The 25,334-nt window shown below is 50.2% G+C and overlaps 6 protein-coding genes and 1 pseudogene across 7 annotated transcripts, besides 1 other annotated feature; 6 read left to right on the top strand and 1 right to left on the bottom strand.

Annotated features, from left to right (window-relative positions):
- Positions 1-8,423: 8,423 nt before the first annotated feature.
- NCS54_01303800 (Beta-lactamase domain-containing protein) lies at positions 8,424-10,303 on the top strand (the record flags this gene model as incomplete). Its single annotated transcript, XM_053158251.1, has 4 exons — positions 8,424-8,958; positions 9,011-9,055; positions 9,108-9,396; positions 9,445-10,303. 4 exons carry the CDS (start codon positions 8,424-8,426, stop codon positions 10,301-10,303), a joined length of 1,728 nt encoding a protein of 575 aa, XP_053014226.1.
- Positions 10,304-11,099: 796 nt separating this feature from the next.
- NCS54_01303700 lies at positions 11,100-13,898 on the top strand (annotated as a pseudogene). Its single transcript has 3 exons — positions 11,100-11,603; positions 11,655-12,231; positions 12,289-13,898.
- Positions 11,100-13,898: a sequence feature.
- Positions 13,899-14,572: 674 nt separating this feature from the next.
- On the bottom strand, positions 14,573-16,392 carry NCS54_01303600 (Fungal-trans domain-containing protein; the record flags this gene model as incomplete). The annotated part of the gene is made up of 3 exons (XM_053158250.1): positions 14,573-15,874; positions 15,940-15,977; positions 16,038-16,392. 3 exons carry the CDS (start codon positions 16,390-16,392, stop codon positions 14,573-14,575), a joined length of 1,695 nt encoding a protein of 564 aa, XP_053014225.1.
- Positions 16,393-17,733: 1,341 nt separating this feature from the next.
- Positions 17,734-18,674, top strand: NCS54_01303500 (Hypothetical protein; the record flags this gene model as incomplete). Its single annotated transcript, XM_053158249.1, has 2 exons — positions 17,734-17,929; positions 17,980-18,674. 2 exons carry the CDS (start codon positions 17,734-17,736, stop codon positions 18,672-18,674), a joined length of 891 nt encoding a protein of 296 aa, XP_053014224.1.
- A 914-nt stretch (positions 18,675-19,588) lies between these two features.
- On the top strand, positions 19,589-20,502 carry NCS54_01303400 (Hypothetical protein; the record flags this gene model as incomplete). Its single annotated transcript, XM_053158248.1, has 3 exons — positions 19,589-19,882; positions 19,938-20,241; positions 20,300-20,502. 3 exons carry the CDS (start codon positions 19,589-19,591, stop codon positions 20,500-20,502), a joined length of 801 nt encoding a protein of 266 aa, XP_053014223.1.
- A 1,380-nt stretch (positions 20,503-21,882) lies between these two features.
- On the top strand, positions 21,883-22,662 carry NCS54_01303300 (Cupin type-1 domain-containing protein; the record flags this gene model as incomplete). The annotated part of the gene is made up of 1 exon (XM_053158247.1): positions 21,883-22,662. The coding sequence occupies one exon, from the start codon at positions 21,883-21,885 to the stop codon at positions 22,660-22,662; it is 780 nt and encodes a 259-aa protein (XP_053014222.1).
- A 1,456-nt stretch (positions 22,663-24,118) lies between these two features.
- NCS54_01303200 (SRR1 domain-containing protein) lies at positions 24,119-25,033 on the top strand (the record flags this gene model as incomplete). The annotated part of the gene is made up of 2 exons (XM_053158246.1): positions 24,119-24,158; positions 24,210-25,033. The coding sequence occupies 2 exons, from the start codon at positions 24,119-24,121 to the stop codon at positions 25,031-25,033; spliced, it is 864 nt and encodes a 287-aa protein (XP_053014221.1).
- Between the last annotated feature and the right edge of the window lie 301 nt (positions 25,034-25,334).

Genomic DNA, 25,334 nt, shown 5'->3' with positions numbered 1-25,334 from the left:
ACGACTAGTGTGACTGGCTACCAATGAACGGCTGCCTCTCTAAAGGTCTCGAGGGGTTGAGGTTCTGACTGCTTACCCTGCACTTTGGAATCATCAACCCAAGGAATAGGCCCTTGCATTGTTGAAGCACATTGTTCGTGGGTAGTCGGAAACCATCAGACCAATCTTCAAATCATGATTCCCTGGAACGCTACGGTAAGGTTACATTTCACAGACACAAACGGTTTTGTGACACAAGCGGGCTAGACATTGACAAGGTCTAAGTGGCTTAACAATAACGATGGTCGAAATGATATATATTGACTTGAACATAACCGGGGTTTATTAAACGAGAGAACCATGGGCGAGGGCAAGATGATGCTTTCTCCTAATATCGTCAAGCCTTTTCATATCAGGAACAGGCTCCCAACCACCTTCCTAAGGGTTAAATAATGTCAATGTATGGCACATTCTCCCCATGTTCCAGAAGCTGCATCGCATTCTCCAAAGTAATCTCCAACCCATCGTCGTTGCCGGTTTTCTTGGGTCTAGCTTCTCTGACCACACCATCTTCGTCATCAGAATCCCACTCAAATTCTTCTTCCTCATCCTCATCATCACCACCCATCGACAGGTGGTAGCCTTTAGCCCTTTTTGGGCGACCCATCACAGGTGTCTGGGTTATCAGGTTGGGGGACCACGTCAGTTTGCTGGATAGCTTGACGACAGAGTATGCAACGGCAATGATCTGTTCTTCAGCAACATGCTTCGTCGATGATCGCGTGTTGCTGGTTGATCCATTCACGCCAAATCCCACATCTAACAATCCGGGATCCGGGATCCCGACAGCCTCTCCAACAGGCACGGTAGCGTTAAACCCCTTTCCTCGACCAACCGTGGTTTCAATAGTCCATGTACTCTCAGTGGCGGTTATGATGCCGGTGACAAGGTAGACACGCCCTGACCGAGTGCCCCGAAGCAACCTCAGGGCATCCTGTGCATAAAATTCATTTTGCATGAGTCGTACAAAGTGATCTTCGGGTAGCGGTAGGATATAATTTTTGACTAGTTCGCTCTGTAGCCCTCTGCTCTCTTCCTCTGTGCGGGATAGATCGATATTAAGCAGTGCCGACAATTTCATTGAGAAGCCTCGCTCCCTAGCGACCGTCGTGGTTTGGTCGACAGATTTGACGATCTCGGGTTTCGGAAGAATGCATGGGATGATGTCGTTTGTCTTGTGAAGTACGTCGCTTGAAGGAGAGTACGGGGCGTATTTATCCAAGGGCGATACCTTCGAGACGACCAGCCGACCCAAGAAACTGTCCACTTCGGTGGCAGAGATAGGCTCTTGAAGAAGAAAGAATCTTTGATCCTGTGCCCTCATTGGAACGTTATGGGTGAGTGAGCTTGAAAGGAGAGATGAAAGGCTTGGCTTCGTTAGGTAAGATAGGTGCTTGGAGAAGACGAAGCAATGAGGGTTTGCAGAGAATTTATACCAGTGGCTGGAGGCCTCTGTTTGGGGGGAAGCACTGCCACATCTTGCATAGGCTCATAGGCAGCAGACCCAGCTGTGTTGGTCGAACCCTTTCGGGTGGCGCCACCAACAGGACAACCAACAACATCTTTACCTGTCAACAAATGCCTCACGTACGTGTGCGAGGGTTCGGCGGCAAAACATGCCTCAAGAGCTCGAAATATCGTTACAAGTCGTCGGCCAGACGTCTGCCGGCGGAGGCTGGACGGTCAACCTACTAAAGGATGGAGAGACCATCCAGCACAACCTACACATCACAGACCCTCTAGACGCCAACGGCAAGGCCATTTGTCGGTGGTACTTGCAGCAGTATGTACAGATCTCTCCCTTCTCACTAGACAGAGCCGCAAAAGCCGAAGCTTTGCTCGACGAATATCCTCGCAAGCTTCTGCGCCAGCTGCCCTTGAGACAGGCCGTGCTGTCGCATGTCAACGACGAAGTGTACAGTCTGACCCCGATTTTCATCTCGATCGACATCTATCAACGAGATAAAGATGGTGAAGACCAACTGGAAAACAACATGCACCAACTGTTTTGGGAAACGCTGGAATCCAGAGAGCTCTGGGGCTACCCTACTTGGAATGTCATTGTTCGACGGTGCATGAAGCGCCAAGTTGCTCTTCCTGCTCCCCAACCCGAGACTATCAATTCTTGGGTCGATGGTGATGGTTCTGCAACAATCAATATTCTGTTGGTGGTTGCGAGAGACCTGACAAGCAACCCATCGTTGTACGATGATGTCAGCCCTTCAATCGCCACGAGCACCCTCCTCAAGCTTCGAGATCATCTCAATCAAGTGCCTAGACGCACCAAGCTTAACCTGGAGGTCGTCCGACCTGGAACGTTTGAAGCATTTAAAGATCACCTACAGAGGACTGAGCAAACTCGAGGACGGGGTTACTACCACATCGTTCACTTTGACATGCACGGGAGAGTGGGCCTGAGAAAGGGCAGCGGCTCCAAGTACGCTATGCTCTATTTTTCCAAGGTCGGCTCTTTTGAAACTGCCCCAACGCCAGGGGTACGCGTTAGCAAGGTTCTGAAGACGCATGGGATCCCCTTTGCTGTCTTGAATGCCTGCGAGTCTGCGAGAGCTTCCGACGGCGACGACGCCAACATCGCCAAGCTGTTCTTGAAGAATGGTCTTCGAGGGGTCATTGGAATGTCCTTCAAGATCTCGAGTAGCTCCGTGGGCCTGTTCCTGGATCGCTTTTACTGGCTTCTCCTTTCACAAGGTGCATCTTTTGCTGCATCTGCGGCTGCTGGCCGAGAAGCCCTTCGCTCGAGCCCGATGCGTCCGGCGAGGTATGGCTCCGAGCGTCATTTGAACGACAGTTTCGTTGTTGTGGCCTACGAAGATGGCAGTGACCCGTCGTTGTCTTCGCATAGTTTGCAAAGCGACCTCCGAAGCCTGGGTTTTGGATACGACGCCAACTGCTATCATTTACGTCATCAGAATGCTTTCACGTTTGGTAGCAATGTCCAGGAGCTATGTCCAGACAGTGCTCTGGTCGGAAGCAAGATGCCGCTTCTCAAGCATGATCTGGTAGGGCGTGACTTTGAGCTTCTGCGGCTAGAAAAAATGATCACCGAACAGCGTCTTCTCTACTTATCTGGGCTTGCCGGGGTCGGAAAGACAGTTCTTGTCAAGCACGCGGCATCTATCTGGAAATCGACCAATCTTGTCCAATTCACAGTATATGTAGATTTCGACACGGGAGCCATCAAAACTGACCAGGATCTTTTGGAGGCAATATTACGCCAATTCTTCATGCAGAACCCGGGCACTCAATGGGCAGGTTTGTGGTCCATGACATCTCGTTCTTTGCTGTCTTATGACACAAACAAGCTTGAGAACCTTGTCATGAATCTACTGTCCAGGTTCAATACTGCCATTATTCTGGAGGACCTTGAGCCAGCCCCCCTTCCGTTGGACATGGGAAAGATATTGATTGAGGAGATTTCTCCTATAGTCAAGCGGCTCTTGGGCCTGGCTCAAGATGAAAACAGATCGACCCAGCTTTACGTCATTCTTACTAGCCGGAGAAGATCACCTCACTACCTCGAAGAAGAACTAGATCAAGAGCTTGGTAAATGTTGTTATGACCTCAGTGGTCTTGGACTCCCCGACGCCATCGAGCTGTCAAAGACAATCCTACAGAAAGCCGGCGAGCCTGTAGATGAGTGGACATCTGAAGATGCTGACTGGCTGGAGAGCGTGATTCACCTAGTACAAGGTATTCCGTCTGTCTTGCTTGATACCTTGCCTCTTCAGCGATCTCGAGGAATACCTTGGCGGCAATTCTTTAGACGTCTTCATCAGGGCATCTTTATGTCACGTGCCGAGATCAAGGAGGATGGCTTTGAGGAGTGTGCTGCCAGTAAGCAGATATACTCGACACTGTTTACCGAGAGCTACTCTTTCCTTCTCTGCCTTGCCGGCATTTTCTGGCACGAGGCAGTATCGATGGAGCAGCTGATTAGGGTTTTCCTCGATATTGCGGATGATCCACTCAAGGAAGACTTTCAACACGGACGCGGTGGTGGAACAATATTCTGGGATCAACTATTCTACGGCTTTATTGATGACCGTGGATACATTCGAGAAGACCGGAACGGGATTCTTCACGTACATCCCATGTTCACTGTTATTGGCAGAGGTTATCTCTACGACAGTCACATCGACCTCTCAAACAGGGTATTGCTCCAAAGAAGCATCGGGACTTCGATGGAGGCGTGTCCCCTGCACCGGCTGGATAGGAACGAAGCGTTCCCGGCCAATATTTTCAACCTTTTGACTATATTTGAGTGGTGCACTCACGAGGTACCAGCCTCCCAGTGGCCCTTGAATGTCCTTGGCTCGTCGATGAGAATCAACTTCAACAAGCTGCCCCCAGCCCTGCGAGCCCATCTACAAGAAAAACAATTCACCCTGCTCAAGGAAATCCCTTTCAAGTTTCCCCTGATTGAGAACAAAGTTGAACACGCAAGCTTCTATGCACTAACTCTCCTTTCATTCTGTTTTGGCGAGCGGGATCTGGACAGAGCAACGTGGAAGCGCGTCTTGGAGGTTTCAGCAAAGGGGCACCCTCTCGTTGCATCGCTGAGTCCCGATGACGACGCTGAAGCCGTGAACCTCTGCCGGGGATGTCTCCTTGCCGCATCTATAGTCTCTGCCCATCGGCTTCGAGAATTTGACCAAGCCCACGCCAGCTGGAAATTGTTGCAGCTCTTGAATCATGAGCTTGGCTTACCAATACTGCCACCCCTTTCTGCCCACACCACCATGCTAGAGCTCGAGGCCATCCAAAAAGCATACTTGGATCAAAACGGGCCACCGCGCAAAAAACCGGGCTTCGGCGATCCGTCGTTATACAAGTTTCTACTAGCCTCTATCCTGTCGGGCGTCGAGAGCGACATGAAGAAGTGGGAACAAGGAGAGTCGCCGCTGACGGAAAGCCTGGACAAAGAGTCCGATCTTGAGAAGAAGCTTGCCAATCTCTTGAGTGTTGAGGCCATCAATTCGGCCTTCCCACCAGGCATTGAGTGTCCCGCACACGTATCGGAACTGATTCTGTTCAACCGTGTTGACAGGCCCCCTCCTCCTGTCGAGCCGAATGCACGGAGAAAGTTGGCTGACCTCGAGGAAGCCTATGATGCAGGAGAGTGGATTGATACGTGCGAGAGACATTTCGCCATGGCTCTGGATGCTCTGATGGGGGATCAATTCGAGGAAGCGACAAGTCACCTCGAGTCCATCTACGCCGTGGCGGAAATGGCACCCGCTTCACCATCACTGCTTCTCACCTTGGAGGGCTGCCTAGCACGGATGATCAAAGCAACCTGGGCATATTTGTGTCATACCTCCATCTTCCTTCCGAGATTCTTTGACCGAGGCTCTAGTTATGGCTTCGCCCGACAGTTGGATAAAACACTTCACTTGAGCTCCATCGACGAACGCTTTTGGGCGACGCAGGCTCTTATCTGGCCCTCTCAAGAGTACCTCTCAGACAGAAATCCGCCCTCCAAGTGGTGGCAATGGTGGGAATGGCTTCTTGAGAGCCAAGGTCAGGACAAGACTTGGGTTACACACGTGCGTGCCAACCTTGGTCTATACCTTGAACAGGCCAGGCTTATGGACCAAATCTTCATCTTCAGTGGTCACAACAACTTTGAAAAAGCACTCTCTCTCCTCAGCGAGCTTGAACTGGCCTGTAATGATACTGTTTTCACCCACTTTGCTACTCCCATGTCGCCGCTGCAAAGCATCCGGGACTGTCTCGAACTGGCTCTTGAGCAGTCATTGATTGGCCAGAAGCTTGCGGCCTGGAACCATTCAACTCAAATTCTTGACGACTACCTGGCTCTTATTGACGATTTGGCTTATCTCCGGCCACAATTCTGCTCTTGGCTTCCCGGCAAGAGCATCGAGGGCTTTCGGTTTGCGGCCGAGAGATTTAACCTTTTACGGTACCAGGTCGAAATGCGCGACAAGTCTTTATCTGTTGATCCCGCTGAGCTGAAACAGCTTCATCAAGATTTTGTTTTGTCAATAGAAGAAGGCAGATTTGCTCGTCTAGATGTCGATGATGTCCTCGCCGTCCGGTCCAAGAGTCTAGAACTCATGCTAGACAAAGCCACCAAGGACCGACGGTGGAAGGATGGTATCGACTATTGCGATGAGTACTTGATGGTGACACAAAGCTCTGAGGATGAGTATCTTCGGTTACGAGACCGCTTGATCAGCGTCAAAGAAGAATGCCAATGGCATATTGTCCGCGATGACCTTGAAGAGGCCGAAAACAATCTCGACTTCGACAAGTGCGTTCAACTCCTCGATCAGCAGGTGAGCATGGCAAACAGGCAGATTCAAACTCCTGGACTGCCTCGTTCGACCTTTTTTCTTCCAGGGTCTCAAGTCCTGGAATTCAGAAGACAAGTTTACCTTGACAGCTGTTTCCCTTGTGTAGACTGGCTGAACAGGATGCGTCAGCAGCCAGACACTGGCAGGTCTCTTTCAAACGCCGACAAATTGCGCAGTCGCCATCGCCTCGTAATTTGCCTCGTTTGGGGAAACAGGTGGAGAACCCGACGGAGGAGGGTAATGAAGATCAAGCGGAGAGTTGCTGGTGTTGGGCGGATCCGACGAAGCCGGTTATATCCTGTGGACTCCCATAGTCGCGATCGACTCCGACGCTCTAGACTTCCCACCTCGGACGAAATTCCTTGTGAGGATGGCCATGACAGAGAGCAGTTTCGAAGGCCTTTTGGATGTGCTTGCCATTGTACAGGTGGATATTGCTTCATGGAGTAGACATCTAGGAACAACCATGTAGGCGAAGTTATGGAATAGTAACATGAAGGGTACATGGGAAATCCGTTTCCTCCATACTAGTAGCAACACTCCCTATGTTATTGAGGTATCAAAACTAAATAGTTGACATTTTAGTCCCGAGAATAAATATTAGTTAGGTACCTGGGTACTACACATACCGCTTGGGCTAAATCCCTGTGCGCGATAGTTTAAGAGGTACCGAGCTTCGCATTGAATGACCACGGAGTCCCGTGTATTCCTTAGCAGTAGCATCTAAGGGTTCCTTTTGCTCGCTTTACAATATCAGGCCACGTGATCCTCATATCTGTTGTCGTAGCAATCAATCCCGCTCGCAACCGGCATTTCTGACCTCATCTTTATATTTGCGGTAATAATGTAGGGCAAACTTAGCGCCCAAATCATATCAAGACTATTAATTATAGCACCTCTTTAACGACATGTCGGACGACCCTGCTATCCGTCTCTGGCTTAACGACGTATCAGACGGTCCGCCAGAGAGCCATGTCGCGATTGACCCAAGCGAAGACGCAGAGTATGCGCAAGACTTATCAGATTGTTGTTGGATTTCGTCGCCTTGCTGGATGGGCTACTGATGTTTACATGCCTTGGTATCGGCGACATGTACTTTTAATTAGTGATCAAGATCAGGGTGCGTGATCACCTCCCATGGATCGGCGCATTTACTGAATATAGTAAAAGATAATAATAGAATGTCGCAAACTCGATTCCAGGCCAAGCTGCCTCTCGCTCCATCCTGTGCGACCCAATCCCGGGGCAAAAATACAAGCTGTAGGGGCTCGTCTGTGACATACCCTCAGCTCATTTACGCATCAGCCGCAGGCCACAGATGGAGAGAAATGAGACGCGCCAATGCGAGCTGTCTACCTGTGTAATAATCGTGGCGAAGCAGTAAGCTGCATTTTGAACTTTGTTGAGAATATTGAGATCAACAGGAGATGTATACAAGAGGCAATGGCAAGTTCTCTGCTCGTGGCCAATAGTTATTGCTGAATACATCAGAGATCAAGCCACCGAAACACCACGCAGTCAGCTCTTGTCCAGCCACTATGCCATTCCATGGCACAGCTATTCAACTGCCCAGAATGACGCCATGAAACCTCTCAAACAACACGTCTAGTCATTCCCAGCGCCGTTGGTCCACAACAAGATGCATTCACCCAACCAGCCTCCATCGTGGCAACCCGCAGGGCTGAGTCTTATTTAAGCTCTTTCCACAATGAGACATTCCCTCTAACCGCTTCTGATGAAACTGGGCGACGTCCTATCATATGGTGACGATCTTGCATGGAGGCTGGGGTTGGTGATCGTCACGCCAAGCTTTTGTGCTCACGTCGCAGCGGCACATGGTGCCAGAAGGGGTTTGGCGCCGTGGCTCAGCTTAGAGGGAAAACAACATGACGTCGAGAGAATGTATACTCATAAAGCTGAGAATTGTTGAATGATGGTATATAAGACATAAGATTAGGAGGCCAAAATGGGCTTGAACCAGATCAATTCACTTCAACTATTTCACAGTTGAAAAAACACACCACAACCTTTGTATCTTTGCCAACAATGCATATCCATGCACCATTGAGTCTGCTGGCCTTTGCGGCAGCTGGCTCAGCAGCACGCATCGTCGCAACCGACAATGTTCCCCTTCTCGGACCAGCCTTTGCCAGTAACTTTGACATTTCCAAGTCAAAGGCCATTGAGGACGCCAAGGCCAAGTTTCCCGATCTTATCGAAGAGCTCTTCGAATCTAAGGCGCTCGACAAAGATGGTCTCATCTTTTCCCTTGACGTCTTCTCAGCGAGCACCAACAGCTCTATCTATAGCTACAAGCACGTCGGCAAGAGCCAAGAAAAGGCCCTCACTGCTGGAAACCTGAGCGACACGACGATTTCTCGCACAGGAAGTGTTTCGAAGCTATTTACGGCGTACGCCATCATCGCCAAAGCTGGCATGGAGGTGTTTAGTCACCCCGTTACTAGGTATATCCCTGAGCTCGCTGGGAACAAGAGCGAGAACCCTTTGGAAAGAATAGACTGGGACGAGATCACTGTTGGCACACTTCTATCCCATCAAGCTGGCACTGGAGGAGTTTCAGGTGTGTTTTTCTCTGTATTTTCTTGTTGTTTTCTCTGCTGACTTGTTGGTAGACCTCCTCATTTCATATTTCAACTCTACAGACCAGCCGACCGATGGTAGGTCTATCGTTCCCCCCCTACTGGCCATAGTTAACATCCTTGACTTTAGAGGGTCTGATCTCAGAGGGTTTGAAACACTACCGAGATGTTAGGCGTCCAACAATGACTCCACACCACACGGCTCTGTACTCCGATGGTGGCTATAGTCTCCTGACAATTATTTTCTCCCGCATGACAGGCAAGCCGTACGGTGACGCCATCAAGGAAATCCTCTTTGATCCTCTCGGACTGGACCAAATGTCGTCAGGAGCGCCCAACGGTTCAGACATTGATGCTATTGATCGCAGGCCCGTTGATAACTCTAGCTCGTGGGGTGGTAACCCTGAGTTTGTCGCTGGGTATGTCACCTATCAAATACTGAATGGTTCAAACTAACATGGCTTTAGATCTGGTGGTATTTACGGCAGCACCCGAGATTTCCGTCTTGCTGGCCTGTCCATCTTGAACTCTGAAATCCTCTCTGCCGCCACAACTAAGGCTTGGATGAAGCCTATGAGTGGAACTGGCTCCCTGGTTGAGCTGGTTGGCGCTCCATGGGAGATCCAGCGTCTTATGATCCCTGCTACGCCGGGTTCAAACCGCACCCGTGTCTCGGACCTCTACACCAAGGCTGGCGGAAATGGTGACTATACTGCCATTATTGCGCTCTCTCCCGACCATGGCATCGGCTATTCTCTCTTGGTCGCTGGCAGCTCGGCTACTCCAGCTCGCTGGCCCCTGCGTGACGTTCTTGGCGAGACCTTTATCCCAGCTGCCGAGCAAGCCGCGGCGGAGAACGCAAAGAAGAGCCTCACGGGCACGTTTGTCGCTGAAGGTGCAGAGAGTACTAACCTTACCATAACCTTCGATGAGGGTAAGCCTGGACTGGGCTTAGAGTCGTTATACTACGAGGGTGTCGATATCCGCTCCCAGATTCTCGGATCACCAGAGCCCTTTCCCATGTCAGTTCGACTCTACCCGGCCGGTATCACTTCCTCAAAGTCCCTGTCTTCTCTATACAAGAGCAAGGGCAAGATTTCCGTCAAGCACACGGCGGTTATCAGCCCCCTTCCATTGACGCCTCGGGCGGCAGTCGAGGGCGGCAAGGGAGGCCTATTTGACAATTCGCAGGTTTGGATGAGCATTGGACAATATGGATCCGGGGATGAGTTTGTCTTTAACCTTGTTGATGGAAAACTGGAGAGTGTGACGAGCTTTGCTCTGAGAGATGCTGGTGTCGAAGGGGACTTGAAGCGAGTTGATTAGATTTGCATATTGGTAATCTAGTTGGCATAGAGTTTGCATTGCAGATTTGTTGTACATATTTATATAGGATCATCTCATTCAGGTTTAGTAGATTCAAGACTTGATGTAATGACTCACTCAACTTTGCATGGAAGGACATGCGCGCATGACTTGAGCTTGAACTCTTACATGAGAGTCGAACCAAGCTTGACATAAACGACGAGATAGTACTTAATTCATCTCGACATAACATCGAATAGGAGCATTTTTGCCTCGTTAATAACTGCCGCAGGCGTAACTCTGCCCCCGCCCCTACATGCAGGCTACATCCTTGCCACTGACACAAAGTCGCGGGATTACCCCAGATTCGAGTGATTAGTCAACTCTATAAATTATCCTAGTGAACAAACGGGCGAAATGCAAGTCTAGATAGTCTTTGCATATTAAACAGGTACCAGAGCAAACACAATAGTGCCAAGCACAAACACAAGCCTGCTGATGCCTAAGGTCTCTACTTCTGAAACGAGACTGCCAAGCATTGAGCTGAACGGCAATTTATCATGTGACTTAATATCAGTCGTCGTGGCTGTTTGTTGGCTCACTTACCCCTCGCTGTGTAACCAGCCCTTTGTTATTTTTTCTTCACCATTTGCACTTTTGTCTCGTCTTCATCTTTTCAAACTGATTTGCCTTTGAGTGTACTATCAAATAATCATCACTATCCAGTTGGCATCATTCTTAAATAATCTCTGGACGTCATCTCAAGCCCTTCCCCTACTTTGGACTCTGCCCCACCCATGCGTTCTCATCCTCCACAATGCCCGACCCAGACCCAGAACCACCTCAACTCCAACGGTTTCGCGAGTTAAAGAGCCTGGTTTCCCACTATGAGAAAGCATTCGAAAGGTTACTTCCCCCAGACGCCGCCTTTGAGAGGAGGTCTGGAGAGATTCAAGCACGTCTCAAGGAAGCATGGGCGCAACTGTCAACTGCTCGGCCTGAGGACATACCCAAATGTCAAGAAAAGATTGTCGAGTTGGCCGGGAGTAAGAAGGAAATCAAGCTCGGCCACGAGAGACAAAAGGAGCTCTATGAGGTTCGGCTGCGGATGCTTTACAGTGGGCTACGCGATCGCGTCAGTAAGGTCATGGTGGAGCGGCCTGAAGAGACACCAACAACAGCCATCTCGAAGAATGGGGATCCTGTCACTCGAAAACCAACAAATAAGTTATACCTCTCATCGACACGATCGCTTTCTTCACCCACCAAACCAACCAGCTCTTCTCGCACTCCGACAACTGCTTCAGCCACCCGCCCAACGGTAAGCTTATTCTAAATACAAGACGTCAATACGTACCTAACATGTTTCTAGCGAAAACGAAAGGGTTCATCGTCGAGTCTGCTTACATCTGAGAAAAAGCGTCTCAAACTCGAAAAGACCCCGCGTAGACATCCTCGTGGCAGTCATTCCGACCAAAAAGACTATCAAGGCATCACTGACCCAGAACCTGGCCAAGTGTACCTTGCCTTTTGGGAGAGTTCCAAACAGTGGACTCCGGTCCTTATCTTGCCCATGATAGACCTCGAGCGAGTCGGCGTCTCAGGCTCTCTCGACAGTCTCGGCCTGGCTGAGATACTCCCCATTTGCTACGACCAAGACACTCTCACAGGAGAGCGCACGTGGCGGGATGCATACAAGAAGGGCCAGCCTCTTGTCACAGAGCGCGAATTTCCCGCCATCTACTTTGAGGGACGCTCCTTTCCGGATAAGAGCCCCGTGGGATGGGTTGCTGCCAAGGACCTATGCAGGTTTGATGTCGCCACTGTCGCCAGTCATCTTGTTCCGCAGATCCAGATGGTTCGCAAGTTTCTCAAGGAACGTGCTGCTAGCGCGTCTTGCAATGAGACAGAGGAGGAGTCAAGTCGTGAGAAAGATATTTCTTCATGTAGTACGTTTCCTATGAGCTGATCGTTATTGTGATCCTGCTAACAGAGCCCAATTCTAGTGGAAGACGAGCTCCCGCAAGAAATCTCTGCCGTCTTGAATCAGGATGAACAATCTGTCCAAGATTCACTCGCTCCAGAAACAGCCGCACCACTAGAGACATCAACGAACGGTACACAGCCTGCATCCGGTCCTAGGCCAGAGTCCCAGCCAGCACCGCACACATCTGTGACTGGGGAGAAGTCGAGGACTGATACTACACCCGAAGCTGCGCCAAAGGAGCAGCCCACGGGTGACGACCAGTCCAAGTGTACGGAAGCTCAGTCAGTACCACGGGCTTCAACACCTCTGCGGCCCTGTCGCCTGGTCATGGCGGACCTGACACCTTCGACTCGCGATCCGACCCGCGTTTCGGAATCTGAGCTGAGGCCCCAGGATACCATCACAGCAATGGAACTGGGTCAGACATCGACGGACAATGCACAGCTTGCGCCCGAAGCTGTTATGGCACTTGAAGAGCAGGCCCCGACCGGTGGGTCACCTGGACGTACATTCAAGGTCGAGCCCGACCTGAACATCCCACGCAATATCGACATCCCGCGCGACATAGAGATCATCTCAATCGCAAGCACCGAGCCTGAAGAGGAAGAAGAAGGCGATGGCGAGGCCCCAGTGCCAGAGTTTACCAACGCCACACTTGAACTCGATGGTCTTCCATGTCCAGCAAAGCAGCCAGATGCTGTTGAAGAAGGCAGAGCCGAAGAAGGGCGGCCGCCGCATCATGACGAGAGCCAGGGCCAGGCCCAAACCGAGAGTCTCCCTGGCAAGGCGAGTCTCGATTCGTCTAAAGCATCTGAGCAAGCACAAGAGACACCCCAGTCCTGTCGTTCAACAGGATCGACGCTGCGGACAGCGTCGGACGGAGCGGCTGATCCGGATCAAGAGCGACAAGATGGAGCATGGCGTGAGAGTGAAGCTTGGCCGCTATGCACACCAATGAGGAGAGATATTGTCGTAAGAGACACGACTGTGAGGAATATGCATGCTATTCTAATCAAACACGGCCTCTTCGACCTCGCGCGTCATTACGAGAACCCCGGTTCGGACCCTTTAGCGGGTTCTCCGATTTGCACGTCACCAAAGGAAAGGACCCCGCGTCCTCCAGGAGCTGAATCGCAGCCCGTTACAGAGACTCCGAGCGCTGGTCGTGATCGAGGCTCGATTCACATCCGACCTGACACTCACGATCGCCCTCTTCCACGGTCAAGCCCGCAGCCGATTCAGTTCACGCCTTTGAACTCCAGTGCAATTTCATCGTCAACCACGCCAGTACCCTCAGGTGCAGCTACTTCCTTGCCGCAAACGTTTTCTCAGCCTTCAGCTCCCACCTCTGAGGTTCATAAACGCGATTCAACCAATCTATCGGATTCAGACCAACATCTGAGCAACTATGGCATTAAACGAGTCCAGGTACCTACCAGTGCTCAGGCAGCCAATAATTCTCGCCTCCGAACGCCAGCATCACAGGGGCAAGCAGCAGGCCAGGAGTTTATGCGCGGCACCAAATGGCACCCCTCCTTTCCCGCAGGTCTCATCACCTACCTAGAGGATATTTTGCGAAAGAACAAGGCTCCGGTTATTGGCATGGAGTCGCTGATGAATAACTCTGGCCGGTACTTTTGCCTCTTGTGCAAGCCGTCGAAGCGGAAGGCCTACGTCAGGGCTGGGAGTTCCCTATCCCACATAACTCGGCATTGGGAAACAATTGAGGGCCATCGACCAACTTGAAGGGCTCTCACGTGATGGGATATGCATCGCGTCGTTCTGTGACATTGGGTTTGATGCCGTTATGTGTTGACAAAGGTGTTCTTTGGTCCGTTGGTTGATCCCCTCGAGCCTCATTCTGTGAAAGGAAGCATCGTCATTGAAGAATACACGGTAAAATAAAATAAAATAAAATAAAAACAGAAGAAGAAGAAAAGAAGAAAAAAAAGAGGAAAAACTAGAAAAGAAAACAGTAAAGAATCATGAAGGGGTGATGGTAGGGAAAAGGGAACGGTTGGAGAGGATGAAATGGGTAGCTGATTCTCATGAGTTTCATGTTTGGGAGGCATCTGTCAGTTAAGACGCCTGGTTCTAGCCATGGGGACATTTTAGTCCATAACTTCAATAAGAAAATTCCATTAAACATCGTTGCTAATTTTCAGTGAGGAGTGAAGTGATTACCCATGAACAATATATGCTCCTAATGAGATGTTTCTGCGCGTAACTTAACGCCAGATGAAGTCAGTCCTGGTCAACAGGCTTTATACAAAACATGTGTGGTTTAATCCTTTCTGTATAAATTAATCCAAAAACCACCCAGGCAACAAGCTATCCAAGTTCAAGCCGAGGTATGTCTCCATGTCTATACCGGACCCATCTGGGTTGGTTGGTTCCATGCTAGGAGTTGGATCAAGAGCGTGGAACAGAGACGTCAACAGGTCCGCTGCTTGTCTCGCCTCACTTGATCGATGTTTGGACCGGAGCCAAAGCTCATGAGTCTGTCTGAGTGTTGACAGGATACGGACTTCCATGTCTGTTCCTGCTTGAACGAGCGGATGAGGTCCCAGTGTCGAGAATAGGGCCTTTGAGAGAACCACGGTAGCTAGAAGAAACTCGTGGGCAAGAGTAGATGAGAGCTTCCATCTCACTGGCCAAAGCGGTCCTCCTGGTTGCGCCTCCTGGTAGAGCAAACCTCGATATTCAAGGAGTTTGAGAGCTGCATTCAACAAGATGTTCAGAGAACTATCCGGCCGAGTAAAATCGTCTTCTTGGGGCGGCGTCGCCATGCAGCGAAGATGTACAAGCATTTCCGCTTGATGAAGCTGAATAGCCAAGACGTAGCGGTGCATGATAGTTCGGGGATGGTCGTTAGACCGACTAGACCCTAGCTTGAGGACCGAGGGAAGGGAATCGTAGGTGGCTTTGAGTAACCCGGCAGCTCCAGCGGCCTTGACTGGGTCGTACTGGGTCGCGTTTATGATGTCGGCCATGACGCCCATCACCTTTGCCATCTTGTACCTCGCAATGATGAAAGAAACAGGGGTCTGTTGATCGTCGCCTCTGGAAGGTGGGAGTTCGGTAGTGTTCTCGTCAAAGTCCTCGTCACTGAGGTTCAAAGGATCGCAAGTATCCCATTGACCCTCTTGGACCATTTTAGGTACCCCGATTTGCATCGACACCATGATATCTGAGATGTATAGAGTTGCCCATACTCGTCTCCGAATCTCGCACTCGATAGGGCTCAGTTTGGGGAATTGTGCTGGATCCCGGTGATATCCCATCCGCAAGGCAAGACGCAGAATGACACCCAGAACCAGCCAAGTGTCAACTTCAGTGTCTGGCCGTCTGACGTGTTCGATGGTGAAGTAATGTAGAAGGGTCTCGATGACGTGCGGGCCTCCTCGACTGTAATCTGCCAGGGACAGACACTGGACCACTTGATCGATGTAAAGAGGTCTTGCGGTGCGCATCTGGATGTTTTCTACATCAAGTTCGGCCAGCATGTTTGCTGGGCAGAAATGTGCTGATAGACACATCATGGAGTACAAGAACCCCAGCCACATGATGGAAGCGCTGTCAGGGTTAGACCAAAATTTGTCATACTGCAATAGCTGTTAGGAAGGACATATCACCTTGTGTGCAAGCCCGTCTGTATTTCGTAACATACCTGTCGGAAAAAGGTTGGTGTATGAAGACATGCGATATCTGCAGTAACATTCCATCAATACGCCGAAGAATCAACCAGTGGATAAGTTCAACACGTACGTGGCATCATATCGAGGTCAGTAAAGTACTCAGATACCAAACGGTCTACCACAGGCCTAGGTGGCATGGCAGCAAGGACATCTTCCCTCGAAATGTTCCCTTGATGTCCAAAGAGAAGTGCAGGTTTCTCGACTGGATCCCTGGCAGGGCTATCATCAGAATGTAGTGACGGGTTATCGCTCTCTGATTGGACTTCATTCTTCATCTCAGAGATGCTGTCGAGAATGGCGACCCAGTGGGTGCTGCTGACGTAGGACGGTGCACCAGTAGAGGTGTTCAAGTTGCCGGCCTTGAAGTTGGGTTGCTGAGACGGACCTGTCTTGTTGAGGATGTCACATAACGAATCCAGGCTCATGTTGGATAATTGGTCTGTGTTGTCGGGTAGTGACGTTGGATGCGAGGCTGCGCTAGACTCCATCAGAGAGATGATTTGATGCTCGAGATTATCCAGTCTCTTTCGAATCCCAGTCGAGCTCTCAGCCCTTGGTCGAGACACGCCAGCCCTTTTGGGCGGTCTCGTAGGTGGATAGGTACATGTTGCAGCAATATCACGCTTCACACAAGTGCTGCATGGTAATTGCCGGTCACATTTGGCCCTTCTCAATGTCAGACTCACGAAGAAAGCGAAGAATCGGAGTATGGATGGGTCGGGTCAGTGGATGCCGCTTACTTTCTCACTCTACAGGCATTGCACGAGAGCTGGGGCTTATCTCTCCGCCTGTTCGGAGGTGGACGTCGACCCGAGTCCGGGGACGATGACGGATGGTCCATTATTTCCGGACGATGGCTTTTTAATCAAGGAGTGTTTGTATCAAGTTGAATTTGACTCTTTTCCGTGTGTTGATGGGATTGAGCGGGATTTTGTCATGTCCGCCATCCTCCGATCCTCCGATCCTCCGACCATCCGACCCCGTGACCCCGATCCGGCCCCGCGGAGGATAGAGTGCTGAATTCTATTGGTGACAGAACAAAACAACAAAAAGCAAAGATGATCTGATAAAATATTGTATTATTCCATTAAGCGTGTGTTTGCTCTTCAAGTGAGATGTTGGGAGAATTATGAAAGCATCAGTTGGTCGTGAAGGGCGAGAGTATCCCCAAAGACGGGCCAAAATACCACTGATGACCCAGCTAATTGTCTGTGATATCCTGCTTGGGCTTCGGTGAATGTGTTTTTACACCGTTTGGGCTCATGACTGGCTGACCGCGGCATTGGGTTTAACAATAGAGATGAATTCGTGCGATCAACTTGCAGGACCCAGGAACCAGCATCGGAATAGAAATGGCCATGAGCTAGACCGAGTTTGATGATTGGCCATGACTATTTGCATCATTTGAGACATTATATAATCCGAAATAGGGTTGTTCCAACTTTCCTAGTCGTCCGTCTCACAGACAACCTAGGTGCCTACGCACCATTCCTTGTTGTCGGCAGTATGTGAAAGTAACAGTGCTACATTGGCCATCGTAATACGTCTCGATCATTCAATCAGTCAAGACCGTTTCCCAACTTCGTAACGTCGTATTAACCCTCGGAGATAATGTGGATGCGACGGCCCAGAAATCTATTCCCGAGGCCCCTTTCTTAATAATCTCCGACTCCGCAAACTAAACTGCCTAGGGTTTTCCCGAGGCGCGCTTGCTTGAGCCCTATTCCACCATCAATCATCAAACCAACAAACCAATTCGACCAAAGATGGGGTTGTCGCCGCCAAACTTGGCCAATCGGGGTCCTGCGTCTTCTGTGGAAGCACAGGGCGGATGTGACCAGGTCAGCCAGCAGAAGGCCTCAATTGAGCGAGCGGCCAACGGCAGCTCACCGCTCGAGTCTCACACTTTTGAGGGGGCCTTGGCATTTGGGATGCAGGATGTGTTGGACGCCTCTGCTGCGGGTATGTTGAAATGTGCATCTCTCACTGTCGTACGCTTACAGGCTTTACAGACCACCTGAGTCCACCTATTCCGGGGCCGGATTGCGACATTTTCACGTACAAGGATGACAACATTATACCTTCAACTCTGCCAACAGACGTCACACGACCCTATTTGCTCGTAAATATTGGCTCTGGAGTATCATTCTTTCAAGTCTTTGACAATCGCCGATGTGAGCGCATCACAGGCTCCTCTTTTGGAGGTTCTGCCCTCTGCGGACTTCTTCTGCTTCTCACAAAAGCACGCACCTTTGACGAGATGCTTGAGCTTGCAGACAAAGGCGACAACTCGAATGTCGATAAGCTTATTGGAGACATATATGGTGTGGACTACACTCGGATTGGCATGAAGATGACTGCTGTCGCATCGACATTTTGCAAGGCATTCAGCAAGGAGCATCGATCACAGTACCACCTCGCTAGAACAACATCCGAAGACGATGCATCACAAACATCAAGCAAACCTCCCTTCTCGGATGCCGATATTTGTCATTCTCTGGTATTCGCCTTGTTCAACAATGTGGGACAGCTTGCGACACTGCAATCCCGGGTACACGACAACGCCGACATTTACTTTACAGGTCCTTACGTTCGAGGTCACCCTCTCATCATCAGGACCCTTTGTATCGCGGTTCGATACTACTCTGGAGGAGAAAAGCGAGCGCATGTTGTTAACGATCCGATTTTCACAAGCGGAGATGCATGAAACGGGATACCTTTTACCGGCCACTTCATATACCCTCTATCGATTGAGCTACATAGAAACCATCATATCATGGCCCCCTCTCTGATCAACCAAGTATCATCAATAATTAAGCCACCAAAATCATAACCCTCTCCAAACACGGCAAGATGATCTCCAATGTCTTAAAAAAAACAAGCTATGACGTCCAACGATCGGCGATGCCACCACCTCTTTCCAGTCCACCCTAACCCCAACACGTCGCACAGGCTGCACTAGCAGGAGGAAAAGGTCCGCATTGGGTCTTGGTTACGTGCCAACGGGCTGTGGCTGTCGACGGGAGCGCAGGGTGACCCTCCACCACGGCTTAATATAGACTAGCTTTTGGGGTCTACAAAGGACAAGAAACTACGAGATGGGAATGGAATGCAACGCTCGTGGTTCAGATACCTGGTCGGTTCTTGAAGCTCCCTGGCAATTACTGGTATGAGACCCTCACCGTCGGCACCTACAATATGCGCCTATGCAAATCTATGTCTATCGCTACGTGAACCGTCTTTAGCTATACAGTTGAGCATCATCTCACCGCAGCAAGCCGTGTATATCACTTCACTTAAAGTGCACTTGATGTCATAGCGAAGAGCGCCTAGTAGCCTACCACAGGTGTCACCATGGCCCGTTCGACGCAAATAAGAGCCAGTGTGCGCGTCATTTTCAAGCCCAGCACATCAGCCAAGAGGAGGGTCAAATTTGATGTTTGTCTCAAGCCACCTTAGGTAGCTTGATAGCTCCCCCAGGTTTCCTTGATCCCAAAAATTGAAGTTCCCTGCTTTTCTCTTTCATGCGCGCAGCAACACCATCTTTCTTCTTTTGAAACGGATTGTCAGGTTCGACACTAGGTACAGACAGCAAGGATCCAGCTCCTCACACCAAACAAAATGGCAACATCAGACGGAGCGGGCGTTTTAGACGGTCCCCCACATCAACGGTACCAACTCAGTCCAGTCGGCCGTCACCTCGTCGCAGCATCTGGCGAGTTTGTGGGGACATTCTTCTTCCTCTACTTTGGCTATGCAGGGAATCTCATGGCTGTTCTCCAAGCGCCATATACGGCGCCAAATGGAGGACTGGCCAGCAGTACTGATATCTGGATCGCCGTGTCGTACGGGTTTGCCCTTTTGGTAAATGCATGGGCGTTTTACCGCATCAGTGGCGGTTTGTTCAACCCAGCTGTAGGCCGCCCCTTTCCCGATCTGGTATATACGGAAACTCATATTCTTTATATAGGTGTCTTTGGGTTTATGTGTTGGGGGCCAACTTTCATGGGCGCGCGCAGCTTTCCTTTTTCCTGCACAGGTCCTTGGATCTATTTGTGCTGGTGGACTTGTTGATGCCATGTTCCCTGGACAAGTTGAGCAGGCCAATACTCTTCTTGGGCCCAACACTTCTGTCGCCCGCGGTGTATTCCTCGAAATGTTCTTCACAGCTCAACTAGTCTTCGTTGTTTTGATGTTGGCGGCTGAAAAGTCACGTGACACGTTCCTTGCACCCGTTGGCATCGGACTTGCACTCTTTGTGGCCCTTATCCCCGGTGAGTAATCCCTAGTCTCCTTACGGCAACATGCCCGAGTACTAACGCTCTCTGATAGGTGTTTCCGTTACGGGTGGCTCTGCAAACCCAGTGCGCAGCTTTGGATGCGCAGTCGCAGGCGCAAGCTTCCCCGGCTATCACTGGATTTACTGGGTAGGACCGGCTCTCGGTGCGACCCTTGCTGCTCTGTATTATCGGCTTGTCAAGCGGTTGCATTATGAGGAGGCGAACCCCGGACAGGACAGTCCTCACGAGGTGTAGTAAGCGGGCGGTCGGCATTGAAGGAAATGCTACCCTACAGCAACGGCGATGCCGGTATTTCAACACTTGGATAATGGGAGACAAGCTGCAGATCAAGGGATAATTATTTTTGGGTGATGGTTGTTGGCATTCTTGATATTTCCGATAAGCGAGCCATAATGTTATGGCATTAAGCATGAATTGGAGGAGCACAGCCAGAAGCGTAAACACCTTGTTTCGAGCGCTTTATGAAACAGCAAACAAAGCTCTCACAAGAAGTGTCACTACCCGCCTGTAGAAAGTCTAAAACACCACTAATGCCACTAAAGCGATACTTCTTTAGCATAATCCAAAATATTTTTACTGTCAATTTGTGCCTTGAAACAACCAATACCAGCGCGAGCAAGGACAGCTCCATGCAGCCCTCACTAGCCACTCCTCAAGAATGCAGAGTGTGGCTAGGGCCGCAGCAAAATCTATTAAAAGCACTCTCCTCTCCCATGAACCCTGTCGCTTTGATCGATTTAGACGTGTTTTAGTCAGGCATTGTTTGGTGATATTAAGATTACGTGGCTTGGCTCAAGTCAGGCGCGATGGATTCCAGCCACTTTGGAATCAAAAGCTGTCATACCCCAGATGCACTCGACAATCTCGCAAATCCATCACAAAAGATCTTTTTTTCTTTTTTCACCGACCTCATGTAGATGAGATGCGGGTTAGAGCTGTCATTGTAACATTGCAGAGTCAGCAGATAATTTCGGGGACCTCACTTGGGCCGTAAGCTGCATCACCAAGTTGGGGTCCGTGGCTTTCCCTTTGCAGGTTAATGCTTAGTAGTAAAACCCAAGCAAGGCTAGCCCTAATCTCGCAGAAACAGATCAATAGCCGACCAACAAATGTCTCCGCGGTCATCAGCCCCAGCCGATCCTTCAACCCCCCCCCAGCCCCGAAGAGGCGGAGCAAGCCGTTTGGTACTGGAAATAAACGGTCAGCTATGCCAAGCTTTACTCTGATTGGTTACCCTTCCGGAACTCGGCTGCCAGCACACAGAGATTCAACTCAGCCCTGCTGGGTACTACCAGGAGTAGTTGGGAATAACAGTGTCATGTGCGGGACTGGCAGTACCGATGCAGTCAGATTCTTGTGATGTTAGCGCTGACGGGTTGAGGCCCAAGAACTTTTTTGCGAGCGGCCGAACTAAGGATATCACAGCTTCTAGCGAGGTCAGAGTCCGAGGTCAAAGTACTTATAAGAAGAACAAGACGGACTAACAAGACATCATCACTCACCACCACACTCTTCTACACCATCAACAACAACACTAATCAACTCAACAAACTTCTCACACTCGACAACTTCTAACCACTTCTCAACTTAATCAACGCCCCCAAATCACTCAGAATGCAGTTCATGAGCATGCTCCTCCTCGCCGGCACGGCCCTCGCCGCCCCCGCAACCGTCGCCGAACGAGGAAACGACAGCATCGACAACGTCCTCCCTCCCATCGTCCCCATCAACACCCGCTCCGGCGACAGGGACCTCATCGCAAAGCTCCTGACCGCCCCCACCCAGGTCGAGCGCGTCAAGCTCCTCGACCAGCCTGGAGACTACGTCTTTGACTTCAAGGCCGCCACTGGAGCTGGCGAGTCCAAGGGAAAGGGTGGCCGTTCCACCTCTGCTACTGCTCTCACCATGCCCGCTCTTATCGGCAACGGTGCTTCTATGACTGTCGCTTTCCTCGGTCCTTGCGGCATGAACACTGCTCACGTCCACAACCGAGCCACCGAGCTCAACATCATTGTCAAGGGACGTCTCGTGACCAACTTTGTCATTGAGAACGGTGCCCGACCCATTCAGAACACTATGGACACCTGGCAGATGTCCGTCTTCCCCAAGGGAGCTATCCACCAAGAGTTCAACCCCGACTGCGAGGATGCCGTCTTCGTCGCCGGCTTCAACGACGTCGACCCCGGTGTGAACCAGATTGCCCAGAACTTCTTCAGCCTGAACGGCGATGTTGTCCAGGCTACTCTTGGTGGAATCCAGACTATCGACGGAAAGGACATTGAGAGCTTCCGCGACGTGATCCCCGCCAACATTGCTCTCGGCATTGATGCTTGCCTGAACAAGTGCGGTATCAAGAGGAACGCCAAGCGCTCCCTCGAAGAGATTCTTGCCTAATTTTCTGGTCTTTTTTTTTTTCTCTCTCTTTCTTTTGAAAACGGTTCGGTTGGGTGATGGGCATGCATGGTATGGTGTAGATTGATGAGGGATGACGGGTAGGATGAGGGAACGAGTACATGGCATATTTACCTTCTTGCACATATTCTGCACATATTATTGTTTCAAATCAGTTACCTATAGACTGTATATAAGGTTTATCATGTTTCATTCTTTACATATAGAACATTACACTTTATTACTTGATCGAAATGTTTGCACCAGACCCGCAACGCGACTATTTGGAGATCACATTGACTGGAAACATCATCACAGTGACAACAGCATCGAGGGCACGTAAATACGGTCTGCGAATAGTGGTATTTCAACCCGAGACATTAATTATTTTTCTCAAGTTTCTGATGAATATACTCGGCGCTATTGATCGCGACTGAATGATCGTTTGACAGGTATGCAGACTGGACAGTGCAACATCCCCGCGATTACTCCCCATCGTGAGAGTTGACTTGGCTGTCAACTTACAGTGATTCCATGCCTTATCAGCTCGGGTACCATAACCGTGAACCCTGGCCATCGGGTCCACCAGTGTTTATTGGCAGGCTGGAGCGATTGGGGCAATGTCAAAACGGTCCCTCTCTTTGCTTGGCCTCGAGCACATTCACATTCTTGATTGGCGCTGCAGTGCGATTGGTTGCCAGCCGAGGTGCCCTGCTCTGAATTCTAGGTGGCTAGCTTGACGCACTTGACTCTCTTGGGCTGTGGCTAGAGGCCAAGGGCTGACGTGAGGTTGGAAATTGGGGAGGTCTGGATGACGCCCAGTCCACTGTCTTGAATGCTTCCACCCAGAATAACGTTAGTTTGTACGCTTAAAAACAAGGGCCTGGCAGGGCTGTTGGCGAGTAAAGAACTTTGGTATGGGCGGCTAGACGTTTAACCATGACCAATAAACCTTGCCAGGTTCATTGAGTGGAAATATGACACAAAGTCCGATGACTCGCACACACGTCTGACTCGAAGAGATATTTATCTCGACTCAAATCTGATGGGAATGCTGGGCTTGTTAACATTGTGCCGTCCGTATCGCGTCGAGAGATGACTCAATCGGTGATTTGTCAGATCAGGCCAGCGTAATCTAGCTTAGAAATGTACATTCCCAATTCGAACCGCGCTCGCCATTTTTCCGGCAGACGCGATCCCTGTCGGCTTATCAAGCACCGCTGACATGGAACACCGAAGAAACCGAAGACCGAGCACGCAACGCAATACAAGCTCGTGTTGAAGAGTTGGATGATAAATGTGGTGTTTATAGAATAACTGTATAAAGATAATCCGTTGCCTTGACTCCCAAATCCCATCTCAGAGTTCCATATCGTAAACAATACATTCTGCCTTCAGCTTCATTCATACGATAAGACATCGCTCAAGTGCTGACCTCGTCACATCGACACTAATCCAAATGCGACACACAACTAAACCCCAGCCCTTGGAGGGCAATGGTGAGCCTGCCCAGGTGCGAGTGCCGGGGTCTTGCTGACAGACGTTGTTAGGCGCGCGATCTCATCAAACGAAAAGCCTCAAATCGTCTTCGCGTAAACATGCTGGGTCTTCTAGGCAGCTGGATCAGCTTTTTCGGCTTTACGATGACGCTATGGATCTTTTCAACCAGTCTGCCCTTGCAGCGTCTTTTGAGGACATGCTCAACGTAAAGAACCGCCCACGGATCACGAGACTCGTGTCTCTTGGTCTTGGCAGTCTCTTGGACTCCAAAGACCAACAACGTCGGATCAAGCAACTCGTTATCTTTATGGCTATCGCATCCCACCTGACATTACCAATGGCCGACAAGGGACCGCTCACGTTATACGCCCAAGATCCCACTTTTACAGCCATAGATGAAGCTTTCCTGAATGGTCTCGGCATCACTGTGCTCAGGACACCATCCTCATCAGATTTGGGCGATGCAGGCCAAATGATCAACGAGGAGACACTTGTGTACAGTCCGTTTTTGACGATCGCTACATACAAACTCCTATTCTCGCAATCATTACACACATCAACACAATCTTCATCTGGATCACCAAAGATTCCGATTCTCGTTAGCGACGACTTTAACGCGTTGAAACTCAAGTGGGATAAGAGGACGAGCGAGCATAGAGACGTTGAGACCTTGATAAAGGGAGCAAAATCGGGCAACTATCGTCGTCGGGCAGTTAATGGGGAGGGCTTTTGGACCGAGTCTGATCGTCCATTCCCATTGGCGATATACTGGAGGCAAACAGTCACTCAGCAGAAACGAGGTATAGAACGGGAGTCTTGCGCTTCGGTGGTGAGTTATCCACGGGAGAACCAGGCCATGTCTATTCAAGTATAGACGGAAGGGAAAGTCTGCATTTCGGGACATAATAGAACCTATAGAGGTTAGCGATTTAGCGGGCGTTATCGGACAGCAATTGAAGATTACAAAAGACATACTTATTTCTATTCCTCTGCATCCTTCTCTCGCAAGCTCTACATCACATCGGGCAGCCACCTGTCACCCTCGTTATGGTATCTCGTGTCAACTGCATCCCACCTCTTCTCTGTAAACGCTATCTTCCAGTTATGTCTCATCAGAGCCTCGACCAAGGAAAAGTTGGGTCGTGACTTGGCATTATCTGGAGACTATCGGTAGC

The sequence above is a fragment of the Fusarium falciforme genome, chromosome 11 (genome assembly GCF_026873545.1).
Source record: "Fusarium falciforme chromosome 11, complete sequence".
Classification (NCBI taxonomy): domain Eukaryota; kingdom Fungi; phylum Ascomycota; class Sordariomycetes; order Hypocreales; family Nectriaceae; genus Fusarium; species Fusarium falciforme.
This window is presented reverse-complemented; position numbering and strand designations above follow the sequence as displayed.